The following is a 21,659-nucleotide window of genomic DNA, read 5'->3' as shown; positions in this document are numbered from 1 at the left end:
CTCTACCGACTACCCTTGTTGCCATGCTCTCTTGCGGCACGTCATCCAACTCTCTCATGTTGGCCCAACGCTCCTCTTGGCATGAGTTGTAGCACCCACCATGAGTTGTGGCAACCACCATGACCTGTTGGCCTGTTTGCCATGCCTATCTTGTTCCCACTTCGTTTGCCATTGCATTGAACCTTGTTGTCGTGTTGTCTCGTTATTTTCCCTGGTGTTCACATGTGTCATTGTAGAAGTATAAGTTTTGTTGTTCAGTTTATAAACATATTTACTATAACTTAAAAAAGTTCTAACATCAGCTGAATAATTTAATTCTGTATTATTCAATGTGTATATTATATTGATATATATTTCATAACAGCTTTTTATTTTATTTTTTATTTCATTGAAAGCGTAACTTAGTTTGTCAGCGCAATTCCTCTTTTTATTTTATTTTATTTTTTATTTGGATATCTCTTTTCTCCAAATTCTAACGGACCCAACTAACACAGACATATTTTGCCAGGCCCCAAGCACTCTTTCTGCCAACACGGTCAACAACAATTGTGACATGGCCCCAGATGAGGTGTAGATGCCAGAGACTTCCAGAACTGAGTCCCTCTGATACAAGAAGCTGGTGATGTTTATGTGAGCTATGGAGTTTGCACTCACCATGCAAAGTCCCAGCATCACACGGCCAGTCACACGCAGAGATATGGGAGGAATCACTCTTGGGATATTCACAGCTCTCACAATGAATCTTCTCACCGACGCGTAGGATCGTAACCGTGTTAATTACCGTGTCTTATTATGTAGCCAGTTTACAAGTATACTTGAGAAAGGTTGTACAATACAAAACAGTAATAATATCTTCTCGAGAGGTGTGTGACTGGTGCCTTGATTGATTAGTCATGTGTGAGCCCAGTGAGTGTGAAAACCCTGTACATAATGTTTGTGTTGAGGACTCTCAAGTCCATTGCTCAGTAGTAACCAACCAGCTGTCCAGCCATAGCCACATGTCTTATAACTTGCTATTGGTTGTTGTCAGCCATAGCCATTTGTCTCATCATAACCTGCTACTGGTTGTATGTTCCAAACCCTGTAGGATGTTAGTATCTCTGTCTCCCTTGTAATTAGCTAACAGGATTGTCACTGTCTTTCCACTAATAATTTTCATAAATACAACAGTTGAATGTGATTGTTATAGCTGAGTATAAACTATTTAATATTTAGTCATAAATGGAATTTTAAAATCTGGGAGGGTAAATGTCTACTGTACAAAATATCTGTACAAAGTTGTACAATTTTATTATTAAACTCCTTTCCTTAGAGAAATAAGTAGATAAAGAAAGCAAAATTTTAAATAGTTACTGGAAATAGACCCAATTTCCATAGATGTAAAAATGTTTGATACACAGGCTCGACTGAAATTGCTGGCTGCTTTTTTATTTTTATTGTTACTTACCTCCTCTTTATTTGGCTCAGTGCAGTTCCTATGCAGAGTGCCCGCTTATTAACAGCCACTAGTGAGGTTGACTGTAGCTTTATTTGTGTAACCATTAGGTTGATCATGTCCATCAGGTTATGGTTACAGTGCACCCCATTGTAACTTGCTCTGGCCCAAGTACTGAACTGCCATAGACAGTGGCTCAGAAAGGTCGACTCTAAACCCAGGTTGTCTGTACTGGCTAATCAGGGTTCAGACTTGGATCTCATTTATCCTGGCGTTGTGGTTCAGACTTGTGACCTTGTTGTCCTCATCTTTCCCATACTTCTGAGTATCTACCTTTGCCCAGTATCATCTGGTGATTTAAACTATTTATTAATATTTGATGTGTTAGACTAATGTTTCCCTGAGTATGGTGGGAATATCATGGAACACAGAGGCAGTGATGTGACAGATTCTCAGGTGGCCATAGCTGTGGGGAACTTGGGACATCACTAATGGTAAATGACATTATTATAAATAAGTATTTGCTAGGACATTGAGCATTGTTCACCTACTGCAAGACATACTGGGTGGTATGCTTTGTCGGCTTGTTCATGTCATCACTCCCGTGTTCCCGTCACTGGTCACCACCCTGTCTTAATGTTCCTTTGGAGAGGTGCTCAAAATTAGCACTGGTAATTTGTGTTTACAGCTTATTTTGTTGTCTTGCAGATGGTAACCATTTTTTTTTGTCAGATATGTAAATCAATTACTATTGCTTTATGCCTCTAAACAGGGAGGGATATTGGAATTTATTTTTATCTTATGTCTTATTATTATTATACTAAAAAGGATGGACAAATGAAACAAATGTTTTAGATTATATAAATATATTAAATATTCAGATGCTAAAGAAGGTAAGCTGTAATCCCTCGACAGGAATGATCCACTCAACACACATTAATTTAAGCTGTAGATACGAGAATCCTTGTTTTGAAGCCAAAGCCTTTGTAAAGTAGCTGTGGGCTACATTCACTTTGTTTTAAAAAGTTTTTATCATCATCAGAAAAGGAATATGCAGCGATTTTTACTTTTAATGATTTTTAACAAATTTGAGTCACTTAAAATACTAGTCTGCATTTTTCCTGGGATGATAACATGCTTAGCGAAAGTTATTCTGTATTGTTGTGTTCATTAGTAAGGAGTGGGGTAGTGAAGAACTCGAGAAACTTGAATCCCGATGTTTTGAAAAACTCTTGAGAAAGTTGGAAAGGGTGTTATAACATATACCTGCAGATTTGGAAAGAATAAGGTCCTAGTGAGAAAGAAATTTGCTCAATTTTTATGCTTTCAATTGGAAAGATGATTAACAAGACTTGAAGATCTTGGACTTGTTTATTTATTTATTTAGTAAACTCACTCACTTTGTCACTTGAGCCTCAAGATAAATTATTCTGATTGTTGTGTGTGATTCATGCGCAGTGTTTGTTCAGCATTTATGATAAGTGGTGCTATGCTATAATTGTTGTCAACAATAGTTTTATATGTATACATGTAATTCCATGATGATAATCTGACTATGCTCTTAAATGTTGTAAACCATAGATTTATATGTATACTTATAAATCTTATGTAAATTATGTCTACAATGTAATTATTGTATGCCTTATTTTATGTGTATACATCTAACTAATTCGGTCCCAAATATTTGTGCCTTAAATGCAGGGCATGTTTTAATGCTCTGCAGTACCCCACCCCTTACCATTTGCTGCATAACAGATTTAAGGACTTATATGTGCCATTACAATATTTAAAGTTTGAAATGTTGTTGTTGTTCAACACAAGCCAGGATCACTCTGGAACCTCCAACTACACTGGCTTGAGATGGGACACATGTTAAGGAAATACAGTAACAAAACTAAGTATCAACTTCTTTTTATACCAGAATTGTGTTTTTTTTTGTTTTATCAGCTTCAGATAAGTGTACTAATACAGTATGATGCACAATAGAACCTTGATAATTTATACACAACCAGTGAAGAAAACGGGAAGAACTTTTTGAAGGCAATTCATTCACAATAGAGCTCATTCTCACATTGGTGTTCCACTGCCTGCAATCAGTTAAAATACAAGATACAGTGCCTGTAATTTTTCCTTTTCCTGGAATGCTGAAACTATCCCTTCTTAGTTACCTTCAGTGTGTCTACATAACTGATATCTCCATTATTAATATTGATTGTTTTAATTACCCCTTTGGTTATTTTCATCAATTTTACCAGTTATTAGCTTTTGTGAATTATTGTTTTGTAAAATATCAAGGTTCTATTGTACCAAACACTGTATATTTTAAGTCCAGAAAGAATTTTAAAAGATTCAGTTATAAAGAAATTCGTTCCAGATTGGCTATTGATGTCATATTTGTCAGTTTGAGAAAAATATATGTGGTGTTACAGAAGTTTAACTAATAGGATTTTAAGCATCAATAGGTTCATTTGACATGTCTCATAATTATTGAAAAGAAGATTAATGTGTGATAAAGTATACACATTATAGAGCACTTCCTTAAAAGATCTGGGAGAGACAAGCCCATGTTGCACTTCATTGGCTTATCATGACCAGTATTTTTAAGAGAAGTGCTCCCGATGTTTATACCTCATTGTGTGCAACAATCAGCATGTCAATAGCTTTATTTCCAGACAGCCAAAAGGAACCAACTACCTTTAATAATTGTCACAAGTCAGTTTCAAGAATTTTTTCCTTTATAAATATGAATTTCATTCACCATTATGTTTAAATGTGATCTGCTGGTCATCTACATCATTGTGTCCAGGGAGAGTTGGCCGTGTTGCACATCTGCAGAACCTTAATCAGATGACTGCATTTGCTGTACTTAATGCACAAATTTTTGTAATTGTATTGAGAGTAAATAGAGTTTTCTAGAAATAGCACATTTATTATTTTTCCTTTATAACAAAGACCAATATTTATAAAACTTTTATAATATAACTATTTATTATGACTAAAATGTAAATTATAAGATTTGAAACAAGTATCTGGGTGCACTGGATATTTGTAGCCCTTTTATAGGGAACATTATTTTGGGACATTAGACATAATGGACTGGGTGTAAGATACATAAAGGTATGTAAAAAGAATATTCCCCACACCTGAAGATGTATGAATGCGACATATAATAGGATAACAAACTAAAGAATAAAATTAATGATCCAAAATAGCATCAAAATTACAATGAGGTCTACCTTCAGTGAGCAACTATCAGGAGATAAAAGTGTTGGTGTTGCAGTAATGACACCACACCCACCACCTTCATGCTTGTCATGTTACACCATCACTTGGAAAAGTCCATCTCCCTACTGCATGTCATATTATATCACCATGTGAATGCAATACACTACAGGCAATGACCATTTATACAATGGGGTTAGGGACCTCAAAAAAACCATCGCTAAATGATCGATCATATTCATAACTTGAGGGAAAAAATAGGTTCCGTTCTTGAGCCCCTGAAGAGCCCAAACAAGTTTTATATCCTGTTGCTATAATGATTATGTAATGTCTAAATAACTCAAATAATTTATAAACACAAAATCAATAAATTTATGCAAAATAATTTAATTATCCTTACATGAACATATATGTGTGTGTGTGTGTGTGTGTGGACTTGGCAGGTCACCAAGTTAGCTGTCACCGTAACATCACCTTACCTCTTCTCCTACCAGACGAAGTTGTTAATGTTATTTTTCAACCCCATAAAGAACATGAAAAAAGAATTTTGGTAAAAAAAAAAAAATAAAATAAAATAAAATCAGTTAATACATCAGCGGTAGTTTATGGGCGATTATGGGAGTGGAGTGTTGGTAGTGTGGTGGTGGTGTGGTGTTGAATGTTAGGGGTGTTGACGGTGAGTGTTAGTGATGGTGGTGAAGTGACCCACGTGCATGTGTGCTGAGTTGGTAATTGTTATTTTTCAACTCGTATTTTTGGTAATTCAAATGACCGAGAGCCCTTTTTTTGTCAAATTTATGGGGTAAAGTGTACATACAATCGTTCATACAAATTTGTGTTAAAAATCATTATCATGAGGTCAAAAACATAGAGATTAAATATTTATTCTGTTACGTGTGTGGGAGCAGCATTCCATCACAACTCGAGCTAGTGACAAAATTGCTAAATGGCAACACAGTATTTTTGTTAATTTTATATTTTGGTATTATTTTTATTTATTCCTCACATTTACTGGTACAGTATAATTGTTATGTACAAAGAATAGCTTCTTCTACAAGCAAACCATCCTCTGGGTGATGCGACACGCTCAACTGCTTAGCCTGGCAATCACAGGGGATTGGCAGAACCTTCCGCATGGGTTGCATGTGTTACACCATTCCAATATTGCATCATGATATCTCCGAATATTGAGAGTTATTGCACGTCACTTTTTCATACCAGGGACAGTGCAGGAAAAGCATTCAGGTAACAGCCATCGTAAAACTGATCTTCAGTCATCGCATAGTGGTAAATTGTGTCAATTTTTTTAAATCGTAAAACTGATCGAGTACATAAAGATCCACTGTATAACAGTCATGGCCAGTAGTGTAATTTAACCCATTAACATGTTACACCACCCACACATCCTTACAAACTGAGCACATTGACACATGTGGTAATTAACCTAATCTCAATCAGTACCACAACCAACTTTTTTCTTTTTGTATTAAGTTTACCACTGTGTCATATTTGATGTGTTTAATACACTGCAGACTAACTGGGGTGAGTAGGCAGTGCTTAACTGAACCAGGGTGACCAGGCAGTATGGAATTGAACCATAGTAGTTGAAAAAGTAATTTCAGCACTTTGATCACCCAATTAGGGTGAATTTTTAAAGCACATTGTACTGTACATTCTCAACAAAAACTTCTCAAACACCTGGGCACAATGGATGTGAGAATGAGCACAATGGGGCCTGTCATCTTAGAATGGGTCATAATCTTCATTAATTTTTCAGATTGGATAGTGCTTACAGCATTCGAGAAGTTTTTGGTGAGTGTCCACAATTATGTACAGTATGAGGGAAAATACTCTTACAGCAGAAAGATAAATTTTTTCCCATTTATGCAATAAGAAACTTACTCACGACTTGTATCATGGTAGCCACAGGAACCTAACCTTATCCATATGGTTTCTTCATCATGATGGAAGTAACCAATAACTACAAAGATGCGAACAAACTGCAGAAATGTTGGTCTCACAATGTCAGTCTAGGAACCTGAAGCTTAGTTCCATCCCTGAAAAAAATGTAGGCTTGTTAAACTTCATAATTCCGTCTCTTCTTTGAAATTCTTAATTGTAGGCACGTACAATTTCTGAATGAAGAAGTAGACATAAATGGTGAGTATGACACTGAGTGATATATGAGAATGTAACAGCAGAGTTAATGGATGACAACAAATGAAGAGAGTATTTGTTATTAGTTCCAGCAACACTGCAGAAATTTGGGTAGTAGGTAGTAGGCAGCTACCAAACAGGGAGGTACTACCACCTGGGAAGATATTGGAAGCATAATGTGTTGTCTAATGGTAGACCCTGCTGCCATATGGCATCACGAAAATTGTGACCAAGTCCCAGGTTGCTGATCTGACTTTCTGCCTCATTTACACACAATTGCAGGGTCTCAATTGTTTCTCTTACTATTAACAACATAACATACATACTGTATATTGTTTCTCACTCTTAATCTTTGTTTTTTCATTTTTGTAATTCTTAATGGTTCTTTATTATTATTACAGTATTATTATTATTATTTTTTTTTTTATTATAAATTTTACTTATCTGAATTATTATTATTATGATTACAACTTCGCCCCCTCAGGCCCGATGTGGGTCAGTGACCTGTGCCCGGGTGGGGTAATCCCCGAAAAAAAAAAAATCTGTAATGACCTTCATCATCCAAGAGTCAGGTAGCTCGTCATTGACTGTTTTACAATAAGTTCTCAAGGACTACATCCTCAAATGTAATGTGGCACCAATTTGGAATGATCTGTGAATAAGAGGTCAGGGAGGAAGAGAAGCTCACTTTATAAGCCCCCTCTAGTGCTAATATGGAATTCTGGTACTGTCACAAGATATAGGAACAAATTCCATGTATCAATATGATGCTTAAACAAATATGGACACATTAAGATATCCAGTAGGGTAGCCTTGCAGATGAATCCCCAGAAAAGTCAAAGTGCCAGTTGATAAGGGCACACAATACCCAGACCTACAACTAAACCCCCAAGACTAGGTAAACAATATATTCTGAAAATCCATATATTTTCTGTAACTTGTAAGGCTGAAGACAAGAGCTTTGAGATTAAGTGTCTATTAACACTGACACAAAATCAGAAAACAAAGCTGAATAGTTTGGGAAAGCTGATTCAGGCTAAGAAACTACATCCTGCAGGGCCAAAAGGAAGCCACTAGTGTAGACAACATGGATTTTTTTTCAGTTTTAAGATTTGCAACCTCTAGGAGAGAGGATGACAGATGAAGCCAATTCCAGAAATTCCAATCCAAGGAATAAGCATTTACTTCCACTGAGCCCTCCTACCAAAGTGTAAAGAATTCCATTACTACAATACAGTGGTCCCTCAATTAACGAACGGTTCGATTAGCGAATTACCTCCCATAAGGATCTTCAATTCGGTTAACGAACAAAACTTCGATTAAAGAAATCCTTACAAACATCACGTTTTGTTGTGAGCATCAGCTGATAAGCTGATGGGCTAGTCTGCCAATTCAGTAATCTGTTCTATGTTTATATTCGTTTCCAGTGGAGTAAATATCAAGAAATTTGTGCTCTTTAATATTTTTGCATTTTTTATATTAAAATTATTAGTAATTTTAACATTTATTAACATATAGATAATATATGCAGTACAGGGAACTAGTTTTTTTGTGCGCCCATCAAACGCTTGACTCAGCCACTAGGCGTCAGTTGGGCTTTGTTGACAGTGGAGTGAACATCTATTTTGTTGGTCTCTTGAATATTTTTGCATTTTTCATTGAAATTATTGGTCATTCTGATATTTAGTTAACATATTGATAATATATAGCGCAGTGCAGTGTTGATTTAAATAAAATAATCTTGAATTACACCTAGTGAACTTAAAATTTTATTGGTGAAATGACATCATCAAGCATGGGTTCCCTAAAAGGTGATTTCTCCTCCATCCCCACTTCTAATTCCTATCATCATCACCAACCAGGAACCTTCTACATACACACTTCAAAGTAAGTGTACTTTACTGCACTTTTTTTTTACTTTGTATGTACTTTTCGGTGAGCTGGAACCAATTACCCAATACCCCATTGAAGCAATGGATTCGGTTAACGAAATTTTTGGTTAAAGAACAACCCTCTGGAATGAATTGTGTTCATTAACCGAGGGACCACTGTATCACTATGGTAATAATTCTCATTTTTAAAACCAAGCATCCCTGTAGAATATTCACTTTAAAACTATATACAGTACAGTAATATCATTATAGCAGTCATACTTTTAAAGCCAAACATGTTTCAGCAGCACTACTCACTTTTTAAAGCCAAACATATCTCTAAGATCCAATTGCTTGGTATGAAGCTGCTTTTTCATTTTATTTTTCTTGCTTGACCGAGAAAGTCCTGGAGCCCTGCACTTGTTCTTACTTATCAAGGCAGACAATTTAGTTTTCTGTGCAAACTGAAAGTTAATAAATTTAGCATATTAATATACAGCACCAAAAAATTCTCACCAATAACTATACCTTATAAATATTCTGGTACACAACACGATGACCTGTTCATTGTACAGTCGGGTCAAAAGTCCTGTTAACACTCCTACTGCTCCACCAACCCCAAGATTCAGACTCGTGAACCCGAAGCCTCCGTGGGCAGAATAATGTACCAGTGTCTCCCGCTTCGGGTTCACAGTCTGAATCTTGTTGTTCGTTGAGCAGCAGGAGAGGCGACAGGACTTTTGACCCCGACTGTACACTCCACATTATCTGCACATTTTCATAGATTTCTCTAATGGGATCAGTTGTTCACACACTCTCTTTGCCCTTCTGTTACCTTTAAAATCTTTAAACTTTCAATCAACTTTCTACTTTTCCATTATAGAATATTGACATCTTCCTTCACTTATCTGTACTTCCAGCAATATCCTAAGACCATATTTCAGTACTGTAGTACTGAGAGTTCAGAGTTCACTTTTCTAACTTCAAAGAAACTTAACACAAAAACTATTGTAAGGAACAACATTCCCCATGACTTTGAACTTCATGGATGACACATATCACCAGACTAGTCTCACTAAAGCGTTGAAAACCTAAATCTTTTACTTCCCACATTCTCAATATACCTACACCACTTAACTATGTAAATCATGATCCACTCTCCATCCAATGTTCCTCTCTTATCTTTCTTATCCTCTGCATCCTATCCATCCCATAGATTGCCCTCATGTATGTCACTCGTCTCATTTAATTTGCTCCTTCCTGTATGTATAGTCGGCTCAATAATTCAACTATGTCCCCATCTTTCCTTCCTTTGATACAGTTCTCCCTCCATACACTTCTCACTGCACCCACTAGTTTCTTGCCCTCGTGTATGCTGTGGTTCATTTGTTGACACATCCACTTCCAGACATTTGAAATACTTCACTTCCTCTATTCTATTTCCACCACACTATCATTCATTTCTTCCTGTCTTCCTTCTCTACTTAATTTTATCAATTTACATTTGTTCATATTCACTATACTATATTGTAATTTATTTTCTTAAATGTTCACAACAGCAACTGCATTTACATATTGGAGGGACCATATCATATCCTTCTCATTACCATAAAGTCTGTGGCTATATATAACATAAGCATTACCTCCCTCTCTTGCATGCACCCACACACATGCTCAAACAAAAAACACAAAATAGAAATATTAACAGAACAAAATTAGAAGTTTAACTCAAGGACATACTGTATGCCTGGGCAAAGCTGGTGATGCCACAGCCTCCTTGACCACAAAAGGCGTAGAACCATCTGGTGTTGAGGGTATGGATGAAGGTGTCAAACCAAAAGATTCATTATCTATCGAGTCCACATCACTGAACAGTGACACAGTAGACAGATGACTCCTTTGTGACAAAGAAGATTCCTCACTGTCAGAGCTTTGAGATGAAACTAAGTTGTTTTCCTTAGATTTTGATACTTCAATTTTTCGTTGGGCTACAGGCTTAAATTTAGTCATTGCTGCTGGACTCCTTTCGACCTTTATTCTCTCTTTGTTTGTGTGGGCAAACCTTTCAGACATTTTGCCCCAGTGAAAATTATTTTCAGATTTATTTGGTAAAGTGTTAGTACGGACAGGAGATAGAGGTACTTTTGTTGACTTGGTAGGACTATCATCTACATGTAATTTGTGTTCCAGTGTATCTTTGTCAGCTAAAGCTGAAACTCTACTCTGACATTCTGGTTTTGCTGCTTCTTCTTCTTCTGCATGGGATTTATTGATAACATGTGAATTATCATGTCCCATAGCCGAGGTCTGGACAGCAGGTGAAGCAAAGTATCTGTAAACATAGTGCCATTATTGACTTCTTCTCTGTAATGAGTTCAGAGATATGTATTTTAAGTGAAATTTTCAGCAAGATATAAGTATCACTCAAAATAATGATGTCAGTGTTATCAAATATTTTGGTTTACCGAAGTACAAAAAACAATTTCACATCTTAATACTTACATTCAACAAATTCTACAGTACTTTAGTAATCTAGCAAGAAATTAAGAGTTGAATTATGAACTGTGAACTACCATTTTCTAGCTCTCCTCTCCCCTACTACACCCTCCCTTTCTTAATGTTTCCATTTTCCTTGATCCACTACACACACAGAATGAAGGCATAGGAAAGATAGTATGCACAGAAAACAGTGTTACATGTAATACAGATAATCTCAGATACATGTCCAAACATACTGTACTGTATTTTGAAAATTTAACATTTACTCACCTACTGTAGGTTATGGTGTTCTGATCCATCAAAGTCCTTTTAATTTTACTAAATTTCTTCAGTGCACTGAAATGTCCATTTGGAGTGCCTTGTGATTTACTGATGGTTTGGGACTTTGCAAATGGATTTTTTGATTTATGAGTCTCAGGTGATGATGTGTATTTCTCATCCAGAAAGGTATCATTGTTATTATCCCCACGAGCTATAACGCTTTTGTCTGTGTCTTCCTCTGCAACAAGAGGATCAGATAACTGGTCGAGGGTCGAGTGGATACCACTGTCATTAAGAGAATTATCCGTGTCATCTGGAGAAGCCTCTACCCTTCTAGACTTTTCTGGTAATGAGTACAGGTCATGGAGTTCCCCTTCAGTTAGATCATTCTCAAGCACTTCCGGTTCTGGAGAAAAATATGAGAACATAATACATACTGTATAAACAAGACAGTGAAAGGAAACATTGTTTACAAGTGAAGGCAAATATGCAGATTGTGTCATGACATTGATACAAATTATTCTACAAAATATACAGTAACTGCAGGAATCAACATAACACAGTGAGAAAAACAATGAGTTGAAGAGACGAAATGTGGGGAGAGAGATATCAAACTGCTAAACTACAGCTCTAGGTTAAAATCAGCTTAACTCCCATGGTAGGAGCTCACTGAGATGTACCGTATCCTTCATCCATTCTCTTACATTGTGGATTTCAAACATGGCTGCTGTGTTGACATTTTTGCTGAATTTCTATCTGGGGGGGTTTCCAATGCGTTTTCTTGAAAAACCATGTTTCTGCATATCAAAATTAAATGTTGCACAGTGTCATACAATCAGAGGGAAATTATAATTTAGCATAACTACCAGGTTTTTTTCTCTTGAACAGAGGAGTCGCCACAGTAATTTCCTTCCCCTTTGTTGTCCGTCTCTCAGACCTGAAAATGCTTGGCACCATCGGCTCCTTTTTGGTAAAGCTCTTGGTCCAGATACTTGGATGAGCTGCACGGATGTCACCGTGTTTGTTCCAGCCTGATGACTTTGGTTTTGGAGGCTAGAAACAGCAAAACATTTTGTCAATCATTAAACATGTACAGTAGCTTTCACTCATTATTGGCCTTTTCTATTTATCACAACTTATTAAACATACATGTACAGTATATATTATGAGCTATTCAGTCTTTAAAAATGATAAACACTGACATGTGTGAACTCTTGATACACCATTCACTATGTACTTTCACTCCATCAATTTTGCTTGCTTCAATGGTATACTCTCACAACATTTATACAAACAACTAAATATTATCTATATATAATTCATTCTACATATTCTGCCCTACTCAGTTATACTTCCACCACATACACATAATCATCAACATCATTTTATGGACATTAACATGTACACAATCAAACTTAAAACACTTATACTGTACCGTACTGTATCTACCATACAAAATGGAATGATGCCAAAATTTCATAACTTCATATCTAATTTTTTATACTTTCTTTCAACCAACAAATTTAAATTTCTTCAATACTACTATACGACATATATTCATAATAGACAAACACTATATATAAACTTGACATAAAAAAACAAATAAATAACAATAAAGTGTACCATACCTTATACGTCTCTGGATCAAAATTACCAACAACCTCTCCTGTCTGAACATTTACATTTCCCAAGGCTATCTGCAGAGCTCGCTCATGGCCGATAAACTTTCCTGCATAGGGAAAATCCTCAGGTCCCTTGTCATCTGGGTAATCAATGAGAGGGCGAAGAGTGCGACTGATAGGGTCAAACACCAGCTGATACAGGAATGTATTGAGTGCATTGACAAAGCCGTCACGATACTCTTTGGTTACTTCCAGTTGAGGCATCTTCAGGTACATTGGTAGTTTACACAGTGCCTGTTGAGTGAAAAATCTTAAGTATTATGTATATACCTGTACAGTATATCTGTAAGGATGACTACAAAACAGGCTAATTATATTACTTAGTATAAATGACTAGTTTAGGTCAAGAGGCTTTTAGATACATATCTACTCATCTATGTTATCAAATATAATACACAGTCAACATCAACATATGGGAATAATTGAATACCTAAACCTGTACTTGTTCTTATACTTTTGTAAAGTATCTGAATTTAAAGATGAAGAATACAGACTAAGTATCAATGGGCCTGAGCATTACAGTATTTACTTAAAACGGAATGATATCCTACAGTAAACAGGACTTTGGAAAGGGGCTCTGCACTAGAAAGGATTAGACTATAATTAAACTATTTTTGGCAGGAGAGGAATGAGAGAGGAACACTTGACAATTTGTCAAATCAGCAAAAACCTCAGCATTTTATGATATTGTACCAAGGTAACAATGTTGCATTCACATATTATAGTACAAACTAAAACACTGTACTATAATCATATCAACACCCAAGAGCTAGACCATATAACCCATTCACTGTAGGTGTTTAACACCCCCTGCATCCATCTTCCACAATGTCTATAAAAATGCCTACAAGTGACATTGCTGGTAATGTGGCCAAGCATCAGTGTGGCTGTAAAAACACAGGACAGAAGACAATAAGAGTGTCAGGATGATATTGGGTCATAACTTCCTTGTTAGAGTAAGATCATGTTAAAACAACGGCAGATGAGGGTCAATCTTACCGATACTGCATACTTACTGTATGTTTTTTATGTCAATTATCACTAAAAATTCTCTTTATTTATGATATGTTTTAATACATTTAACAAGTGTACAATATCATTATTACTGTTATTACCAATACCCAATGAAGCCTTTCATTATCAATACATTTTCCAAGAATGTATCAAAAGCACTGCCAGGTATGTATGTGATAACTTGTGTTTATGGTTTTTGGGTTCACGCATAAGTATTGTATATACTTGAAAAGAAACTCTTAGAAAGGGAGACACTGGTATTGGATGATGGTGTAAATTAAGTAATTATAAGAACTTGAAGGCACTGATTATAACTTGACCTGAAGATCATCAGGACCAAAACTTTGAACGTTTGGACACATGGTAACACTGCAGAACTTACTTCCAACAACTTACATTGTGAATATCTGGATTTGATGTAACATTGATGAATTTGCAAGCCTTAGTTAGACCAATTCCATGTAAGGAAGGAAGGTAATCACAGCCAGACAGGATGCACATGATACGGAACTTGTCAAAGGAGAATTTGTCCCGTGGTAAGTTCATGCCAAGATGTAGTTTTTCCTGCTCCACCAGAATACCACCACCATTGTTGTCCATTTTGAAGAGAATCTAATTAAAATAATAAATAAATAAAATAAAAATAATAATAATTCTGTGATTAGTGATACCAAAAAACTGGAAATTGATTCTGAAATTTCTTAAATGTATGGTCCCTGCAGAATACATAAATGCTGTTATTTCATTAACTAGCTTAGCAAGCATCATATTTTGTATCTTCATTAATCTGGGTGTAGATACTTAATAGACTTTCTAAGATTTCAGCTTCAATTTATAAGGTGAATTTGCTTAGTTGAGGTAATTCCTTGTAAATGTAGCTCCACAACCTTTAATGTCCCTTTAAAGAAGGTTGAAACAAAAGTAATAGGCAAACCACATACAGTAAATAATTAGTAGATTTAAAAAGAAAATTAGCTCAAGGACTAGTTATTGATTCCTGGCCAAACTTGCAGAAATTACAATTGAATGATTATATTATTAGTGTGTCTCCTGAGGGTAAAATAACATTTTGTTGGAGTAACATCCTGCAAATAGGGTGGGATAATCCACAAGTTGCTGAGTGTTAAGAATCTGGGGATCAAACAACAGGCAAAAACCTGATTCTGTGTAAATAAACAGTGGAAAAGACAGGACACTTTATCAATGAAAGAAAGTACAATTAGCGGTTTACTATAGTACCATACTATTGATTATAAAGAGCACAGGAGCTTACAGGAGCACAATTTGACAACAGGTAAGATTTCTTATTTCTTAAGGGGCCTAACCCTGGAAATGTAAAAGCTAGTAGTGTTGAAACTCAACATGTACTTACAGCTTTGCTTCCAAAAAGTATAAGGTCTGAGTCCTCCGTGATCACCAACTGCACAACACCACTAAGGTTCAGGTATGCCAGCTGGGCATCAGCTTCATATGGTGCAACTAAAATTAAACCTCATATTACAGAAGCAATACAATATAAACAGAGAACATAAGACAGATGAAATAAAAACCAAACTCTTTTTAAGCCTACTGGTTGAGGCATCTGTATTATCCTATTATAATCCAGTGCAATTAGCTCATTTTGAGTAAAAACCTAGATATGTAGAGATCTTCTTAACTTGCATGCTAAAAAGTTCCAAAACATCGGGCTGCTGGTTTTCTAGTTATCATAAAAAATGGCAGCCATTTTTTATTTTGGCATATGATGGAGGTTTGATTCTGTTTTATCGGAAAATTTTTGGCACACTTTTTTATATACCTGACCTTACAGGAAGAAATTAAGTAATTTATGGAAAGACTTCAGCTACACCTCTCCAATATCTAAATAAACTACTGGTACACTTCAGTATATGGAAATAGTGAAGATGAAGGGTCTAGATTAACCAAGTTCCAAGTGAAAAATAGGGTAGCAGAAAAATCTTTTCTTACAGCAAGAATAAAATAAATCGGGTGGAAGAATGGCAATTTTCATCAAGAGATTTTTCATTAGGTAGCTGAATTAACTAGGATCCTTGTTCTCACCTTAAAATGACCATTTATCTTATGACTTACCTATCACATCAACATTCCTAGCACGGCAAGCATTAATAACATTAGCAGCCATCTCAGAAGTTACATCAACACAGCGTTGGAAACACTCCTTGGCCTCACGAATCTTTCCTTCCCTAAGCAATTCTTTTGCTTTCTTGCGATTCCGCTCACGATTTCTGATGAAACATTTTACTGTTAGTTCAATTACATTGTATTTGTACAAGCTCCATGGTATATATAAGACGAAGGTAGGACACTGAGGCCTGCTGGTCCAGTAGAGGCAATGTAAACACAGCCTTCTGATTACATGTATTGTACGAAATCTTTGGTACACATAGTGGCCATGGGAAGAGTACAGAACTCAACCACTTTCACATCCCCACCTGTAGTACTGTACACCCAGGTACTGTACTCATTCACAGTGCTGGGAGTGCCCCAAATATAAACCAGTTACCCTGAGGACAGGAGGCAAGCACTTGGCTGCTGCATAACTACAGTACAGTATACATTATACAGTATTACCCGGCTTTACGCGTTTCCACGTTTACGCGGTACCCTGCCAGACCCGGAATGCTCACTTTACGCGGTGCGTGTACTTTTACGCAGAGAGCAGCGCGGGCAGGGTGCGCACAAGGTCGCCCAGTCATCAAAACATTACCGAGTTCTTCACCCGCCACCCAACACAGCCGGCCCAAGTTAGTGATAGTGAGAATATGGACTTATATGGACTTTGAGGGGTTTGACAAAGAGGCCCTGCAAGCCTATGTGGTGGATAGTGATACAATTGATACAAGTGATACAGGTGAGGGCCAATAATCTGCCCTCTGCCTTGGAACCAACCCCCCATCCCCGTGTGCCCAGCCATCTTTTCTACTAATGTAAGTGTTAAAAAACCTAATATTATTGATATTTATCTTAATTATTAATTGTGTGTGCATACCATCATAAAATTAAGAAGTTAATTTTTACTACAACGTAGGTATTGTGTCTGAAAAAGTGGAGTTTGGGGGTCGGCCCGGTCTCTATGTTGCTCACTTTACGTGTTTCTCGCTTTACGTGGGCCTCCATGGGTTCAATTGACCGCATAAAGCGAGGGTTCACTGTACAGTATAATCATCCACGACAGTTCAAGTAAAGAAGATGGGTTGTAAGAGGTTATTAAGGCAATTACAGTATTCAACAATATTATGGTATGTATTTGTAAAGAATATCTTTTAACGCATCTGCATCTGCAACAATTACCTTCAACACAACGTTAGCCAGTAATAATTCTGCATGCACTACCCTCTGTCCAATGTGGGAAGGAGTATCACTGAAAGAAATGAAGTTATTACCACACCATATAAATGACTTGATAAAAATAATAGGTAATACTGGAGCAGACGGTTAACCCCAGAATGCGTTGTTCAATTTCGTTAATTTTTTCCACAGATGTTCTTTGGATGATAGTAAGTACAGTAATGAAAATGATATGACAATGCACAGAACGTAATAGAACTTTCTAACCAACAAAAGAAATCTACAATACCCAATTCCTAGCTAGGGAGCAGACCCCCCACCATATTAAACAGAAAGTACCGTACTTACTTTGACATCTGGTACCAATAAAAGCAACTTAGTTGAAGCGTCATGGTATAATTTTATGCTTTTTGTGGATGTGAGAGTATGCTCGGACCGAGCGTAAACAAATAGCAGAATATTTATGGCAAATAATTCATTTCTTCGCATACACAGCACATATTATCATTTTAGCATCATATAATCAGTTTTTCACCATATTTTACCCTGCAATATCTCTTATCCTTCATACCTTGCCACCTACAGATAATTTATGATTGTAGATAGAGAATTAAAAATATAAAAAATAAACTTATAATTAAAATAAAAAGTTGTATCATTTTTTTATTACTATCATCCAAAGAACATTTAGAAAAAATGAATGAAACCAAACAACTCCTGGCTTTGGCCATCTGCTCCACTATTACCAAATATAATAATTTACAGTATAATCTTGGAAAAACTAATGTACAATAATCTAAGACGCTTCAGATTCAAAATCATGACTAACAATCTAAAAATTTCTGGCACTAAATCAGTCTAAGTAAGGCACATTCAGTTGCCAGCACACTGCACAGTACTGCACATCCAAATCTAGAGGTTAATTATAACAATAATAAAATACAATACAGTATCTTACTCTCTCCGTTTAGTTTCTGTTACAGCCTTGGATGGAAGATGGCATCCATCAAACACCATGATTGGCTTGATGGCATTGTTCAGCAAGATGTTGATCTGCTTCATCACATAAATTACATATCTGAGGAGGGAGAAAAAAAAAAAAAAATCAAAAGATTCAAACTGAACATTTCAATATAGTACTGTACTGTGCAAGTTGTCCCTGTTTATTACAAATTTACATAACCATTTACCCGGTACAGTAAATGTTTATCAACTAAATATCACATTACCTGTTTCGTCATTTTTCGTTAACTATCCATCACTTTTTTACATTTTTTTTCTCTTACCATTTAATAGATTTTTTTCGAGAAACGAAAAAATATACTTTAATTTAGTGGGGTGTTCCAAAAATAAACATGATATTCGCAATTTATTTGTTGTAATAATCACGAAGTTTTCCAAGTCCCAATTTGATGTTATGGTGACACGCAACGTTGCTCTCGTTCGTCCTCGCTAAGGAACATGGCGTCATTAGGGAGTCCAGGGGGTGAAGCTCCTCGGCTAAATAGGATGCGGCCTGTTAGGTCAGGTCAGGTAAGGTTATTACGTAGTCCTAGTTTAGTTTTAACCTTTTTCCCATGGGAAAAAAAATCGCTAGTGTGTAGTGTGTAGAAGGGCTGAAAAGGAAATTCAGAGGCTGGTTGCAAGCGAGGTCAATTCAAACCCAAAGGTGTTTTACCACTATGCAAAGTCGAAATTAAAACCACGAGTAGGAGTGCCAGACCTGAGGCTTGAAGATAGTAGTTACGCAGATTCTGACCAGGATAAAGCTGAGGCATTGAACAGTTTCTTTTCCTCGGTGTTCACAAGAGAGGATGCGATTAACCTTCCTGCGTTTGAGGACAGACGGTTCGACACAGCACTGACCCACATTGTGTTCAAAAAAGAGGGTATAAGAAATAAACTGTCAAAGCTAAAGGTCCATTAGAGTCCCGGCCCTGACATGGTGCATTCCAGAGTGCTAGGAGAGTTGTGCAACGAGATTGTCGAGCCCCTGAAGATCCTGTTCTGTAAATGCCTGGATGAACAAAGGGTCCCCAGTGATTGGAAAATGGTTTATGTGAGTCCTATCTTCAAGAAGGGCGATCGTCACTCCACGAATAACTATAGATCGGTGAGCCCAACCAGCATAGTATGTAAAGTACTTAAGAGTCTTATCAGAGATGCCGCAATGGAACATCTACTTCGAAACAACCTTGTAAAGGATTGCCAACACGGTTTTATGCCGGGGCACTCCTGCTTAACACAATTGCTCAAGGTATTGGATATTTGGACCCATATTCTAGAACGGGGTGGTAACATCGACAATATATACCTAGATTTTGCCAAGGCTTTATACAGTGTACCCCACGAAAGGCTGAAAATCAAACTGGAAGGGTACGGAATTCGGGGAAATGTCCTAGCGTGGATAGAAAACTTTCTACATGACCGCAAGCAGTGTGTGGTGATTAATGGCACGAAATCATCATCTGTACCTGTCACAAGCGAGGTACCACAGGGCAGTCAGTATATTGGGCCCGCTGTTGTTTGTTTGTTTCATAAATGATATGCCTGAAGTTGTACACTCCTCCATACAATTGCTTGCAGATGACACCAAGTTATTTAGGGAAATCAAGAAACAAGCAGACTGTGAAGAGCTGCAGAAGGATCTCTGTGAGCTCCAAGAATGGTCGAAGACATGGCAGCCGAGATTCAATGTAACAAAGTGTAAGAGAATGTACCTGGGGCGTACCAACGGTAAGGAGGGGTATTATATGTCCCAACAGGATGAGGGAACTGCACTATTTGAGATTGAATGTGAGAAGGACCTAGGTGTGTATGTTGACAATGAGCTGAAGTTCTCGGGCCATGGCGAGAAGAAGGTAAATCAGGCAAATAAATTATTAGGTCTTATAAAATGGTCGTTCAGATATCTAGACGGTCCGTCCCTCGTAATGTTCTTCAAGAGTGAAGTGCTTCCCCATCTGGAGTACTGTCACCCCATCTGGTCCCTGAGATATGCCAGGGACTGTCATTGGTTGAAAATGTTCAAAGGAGGGCCACCAAACTGGTGCCTGCGCTTCGGCACCTCAACCACCCTGAGAGATTGGAGCGCCTAAACGTGCCTAGTTTATACTACAGATGGGCAAGGGGTGACCTAATTGAGGTGTATAGCATCTCAAGGGGCACTACTCAGTCGAGTGTCCTTACTTGGAGCTGGCGGACGCTCTCCCCACAAGGGGTCACCGCTCAAGATTGAAAAAGCCGCAGGTGCAGAAAACTGTGAGGACAAACTTTTTCGGAGTGAGAGTTGTGAACTCTACCAGAAAGTGTTGTGACGGCACCGAGTGTGAGCTCTTTCAAGACCAGACCTGACCAACACTGGAGCAGGTTCAGGTACATTCAGGAGCCGGTGCATGCCCACTACTTGCCAACAGTGCGTAACAGACATAATCAATCGCCCAAGCGGCTAACGAGCCAATCAATTGAAGAGGATAAAACAAAAAGTAAAAGTTTAGATGATTCTGACATTTATTTTGAGTGAAAATCACGCACCTTCATCCCCCCCACCCAAAACCCTGCATTCCCAACGTGGCCCCCTACATTGTTGGGAGCCACGATAAATGTCAGAATCATCTAAAACAGAAAAACTAGCGAAAAAATAAAATTTTCATGTGAAAAGGGGTGATGGGTGGTTAACGAAAAGTGACCCGTTTCAGTTTTACACAAGCAATAATGAGGCTAAAGCAGTAAATACCAATGTACGTATTCCAAAGCTACCCCAGTGATTATTTTGCTGTATACCCAGTACCTACCCATCAGTAGGCTCTCCGCGCACCAGTTTATCAGCACAGGAGAAGGCGCCCTTATGTAACCAGCAGTAGGCGTCCACTGCAGCAGTCTGGCCTTTAAAATCTCTCAGGTTGGCTTCCCTTGATGCCTTCTTCAAAAACGGTAGGAGACCCTGAATACCCATGGTGACTTGGGCACAGTAAATATCAACAATAATGTTCTTCAGATTCGTGATTCTTCTAAAAATTCGCCAGAGTATTGTTATTCTTCTCGGCAACCTTTTGTTTTACACCTACGTACTCCAATAATGTCAGGGAGTGAGAGACTCAGACCCAGGTATACCTCTCCCGCTCTGGTGTTCCTCGCGGGCTGCTGGGGCTGGAGCCAAGGATGGTGAGTATAAGGCACCTACCAAAGAGTGATGCTAAGATGTATTAT

General features: G+C 37.4%; 2 protein-coding genes across 10 annotated transcripts in view; one reads left to right on the top strand and one right to left on the bottom strand.

Moving 5' to 3' along the window:
* LOC121873843 (coronin-6-like) overlaps nt 1-4,356 on the top strand; it is a 49,838-nt gene extending 45,482 nt beyond the window's left edge. For all 8 annotated transcript variants that reach the window (XR_006090313.1, XM_042377611.1, XM_042377610.1 and 5 more), the window contains one exon: nt 509-4,356. Coding sequence is in view for 5 of the 8 variants with exons in the window: in XM_042377611.1 (XP_042233545.1) it covers nt 509-574 (66 nt within the window). In the remaining 3 variants the exon portion in view is untranslated. The remainder of the gene's footprint in view (nt 1-508) is intronic.
* On the bottom strand, nt 3,353-21,652 carry LOC121873842 (exonuclease 1-like). 2 transcript variants are annotated; one of them, XM_042377606.1, is made up of 11 exons: nt 21,245-21,652; nt 18,409-18,528; nt 16,233-16,387; nt 15,514-15,620; nt 14,538-14,753; nt 13,074-13,361; nt 12,312-12,498; nt 11,455-11,851; nt 10,426-11,017; nt 9,004-9,149; nt 3,353-6,714 (listed from the first exon to the last, which is right to left on the bottom strand). In XM_042377606.1, exons 1-11 carry the CDS (start codon nt 21,403-21,405, stop codon nt 6,675-6,677), a joined length of 2,409 nt encoding a protein of 802 aa, XP_042233540.1. In that variant the 5' UTR covers nt 21,406-21,652; the 3' UTR covers nt 3,353-6,674. The 2 variants fall into 2 exon arrangements, with proteins under 2 accessions (XP_042233540.1, XP_042233541.1); XM_042377607.1 differs by having other exon boundaries at nt 21,564-21,652.
* Between the last annotated feature and the right edge of the window lie 7 nt (nt 21,653-21,659).

Source organism: Homarus americanus, unplaced genomic scaffold, assembly GCF_018991925.1.
Source record: "Homarus americanus isolate GMGI-L3 unplaced genomic scaffold, GMGI_Hamer_2.0 scaffold25827, whole genome shotgun sequence".
Classification (NCBI taxonomy): Eukaryota; Metazoa; Arthropoda; class Malacostraca; order Decapoda; family Nephropidae; genus Homarus; species Homarus americanus.
This window is presented reverse-complemented; position numbering and strand designations above follow the sequence as displayed.

Bases quoted from the DNA above. Each gene is read 5' to 3' on its own strand.
- LOC121873842 (XM_042377606.1), bottom strand. From the start codon at position 21,405: ATGGGTATTCAGGGTCTCCTACCGTTTTTGAAGAAGGCATCAAGGGAA. The intron at 14,754-15,513 runs GTAAGTACATGT...TATTTTAATTAG, and splicing joins TACTTTTTGGAAGCAAAGCT to ATTCTCTTCAAAATGGACAA. The intron at 13,362-14,537 runs GTAAGTTGTTGG...TTCACTCAACAG, and splicing joins CAAATCCAGATATTCACAAT to GCACTGTGTAAACTACCAAT.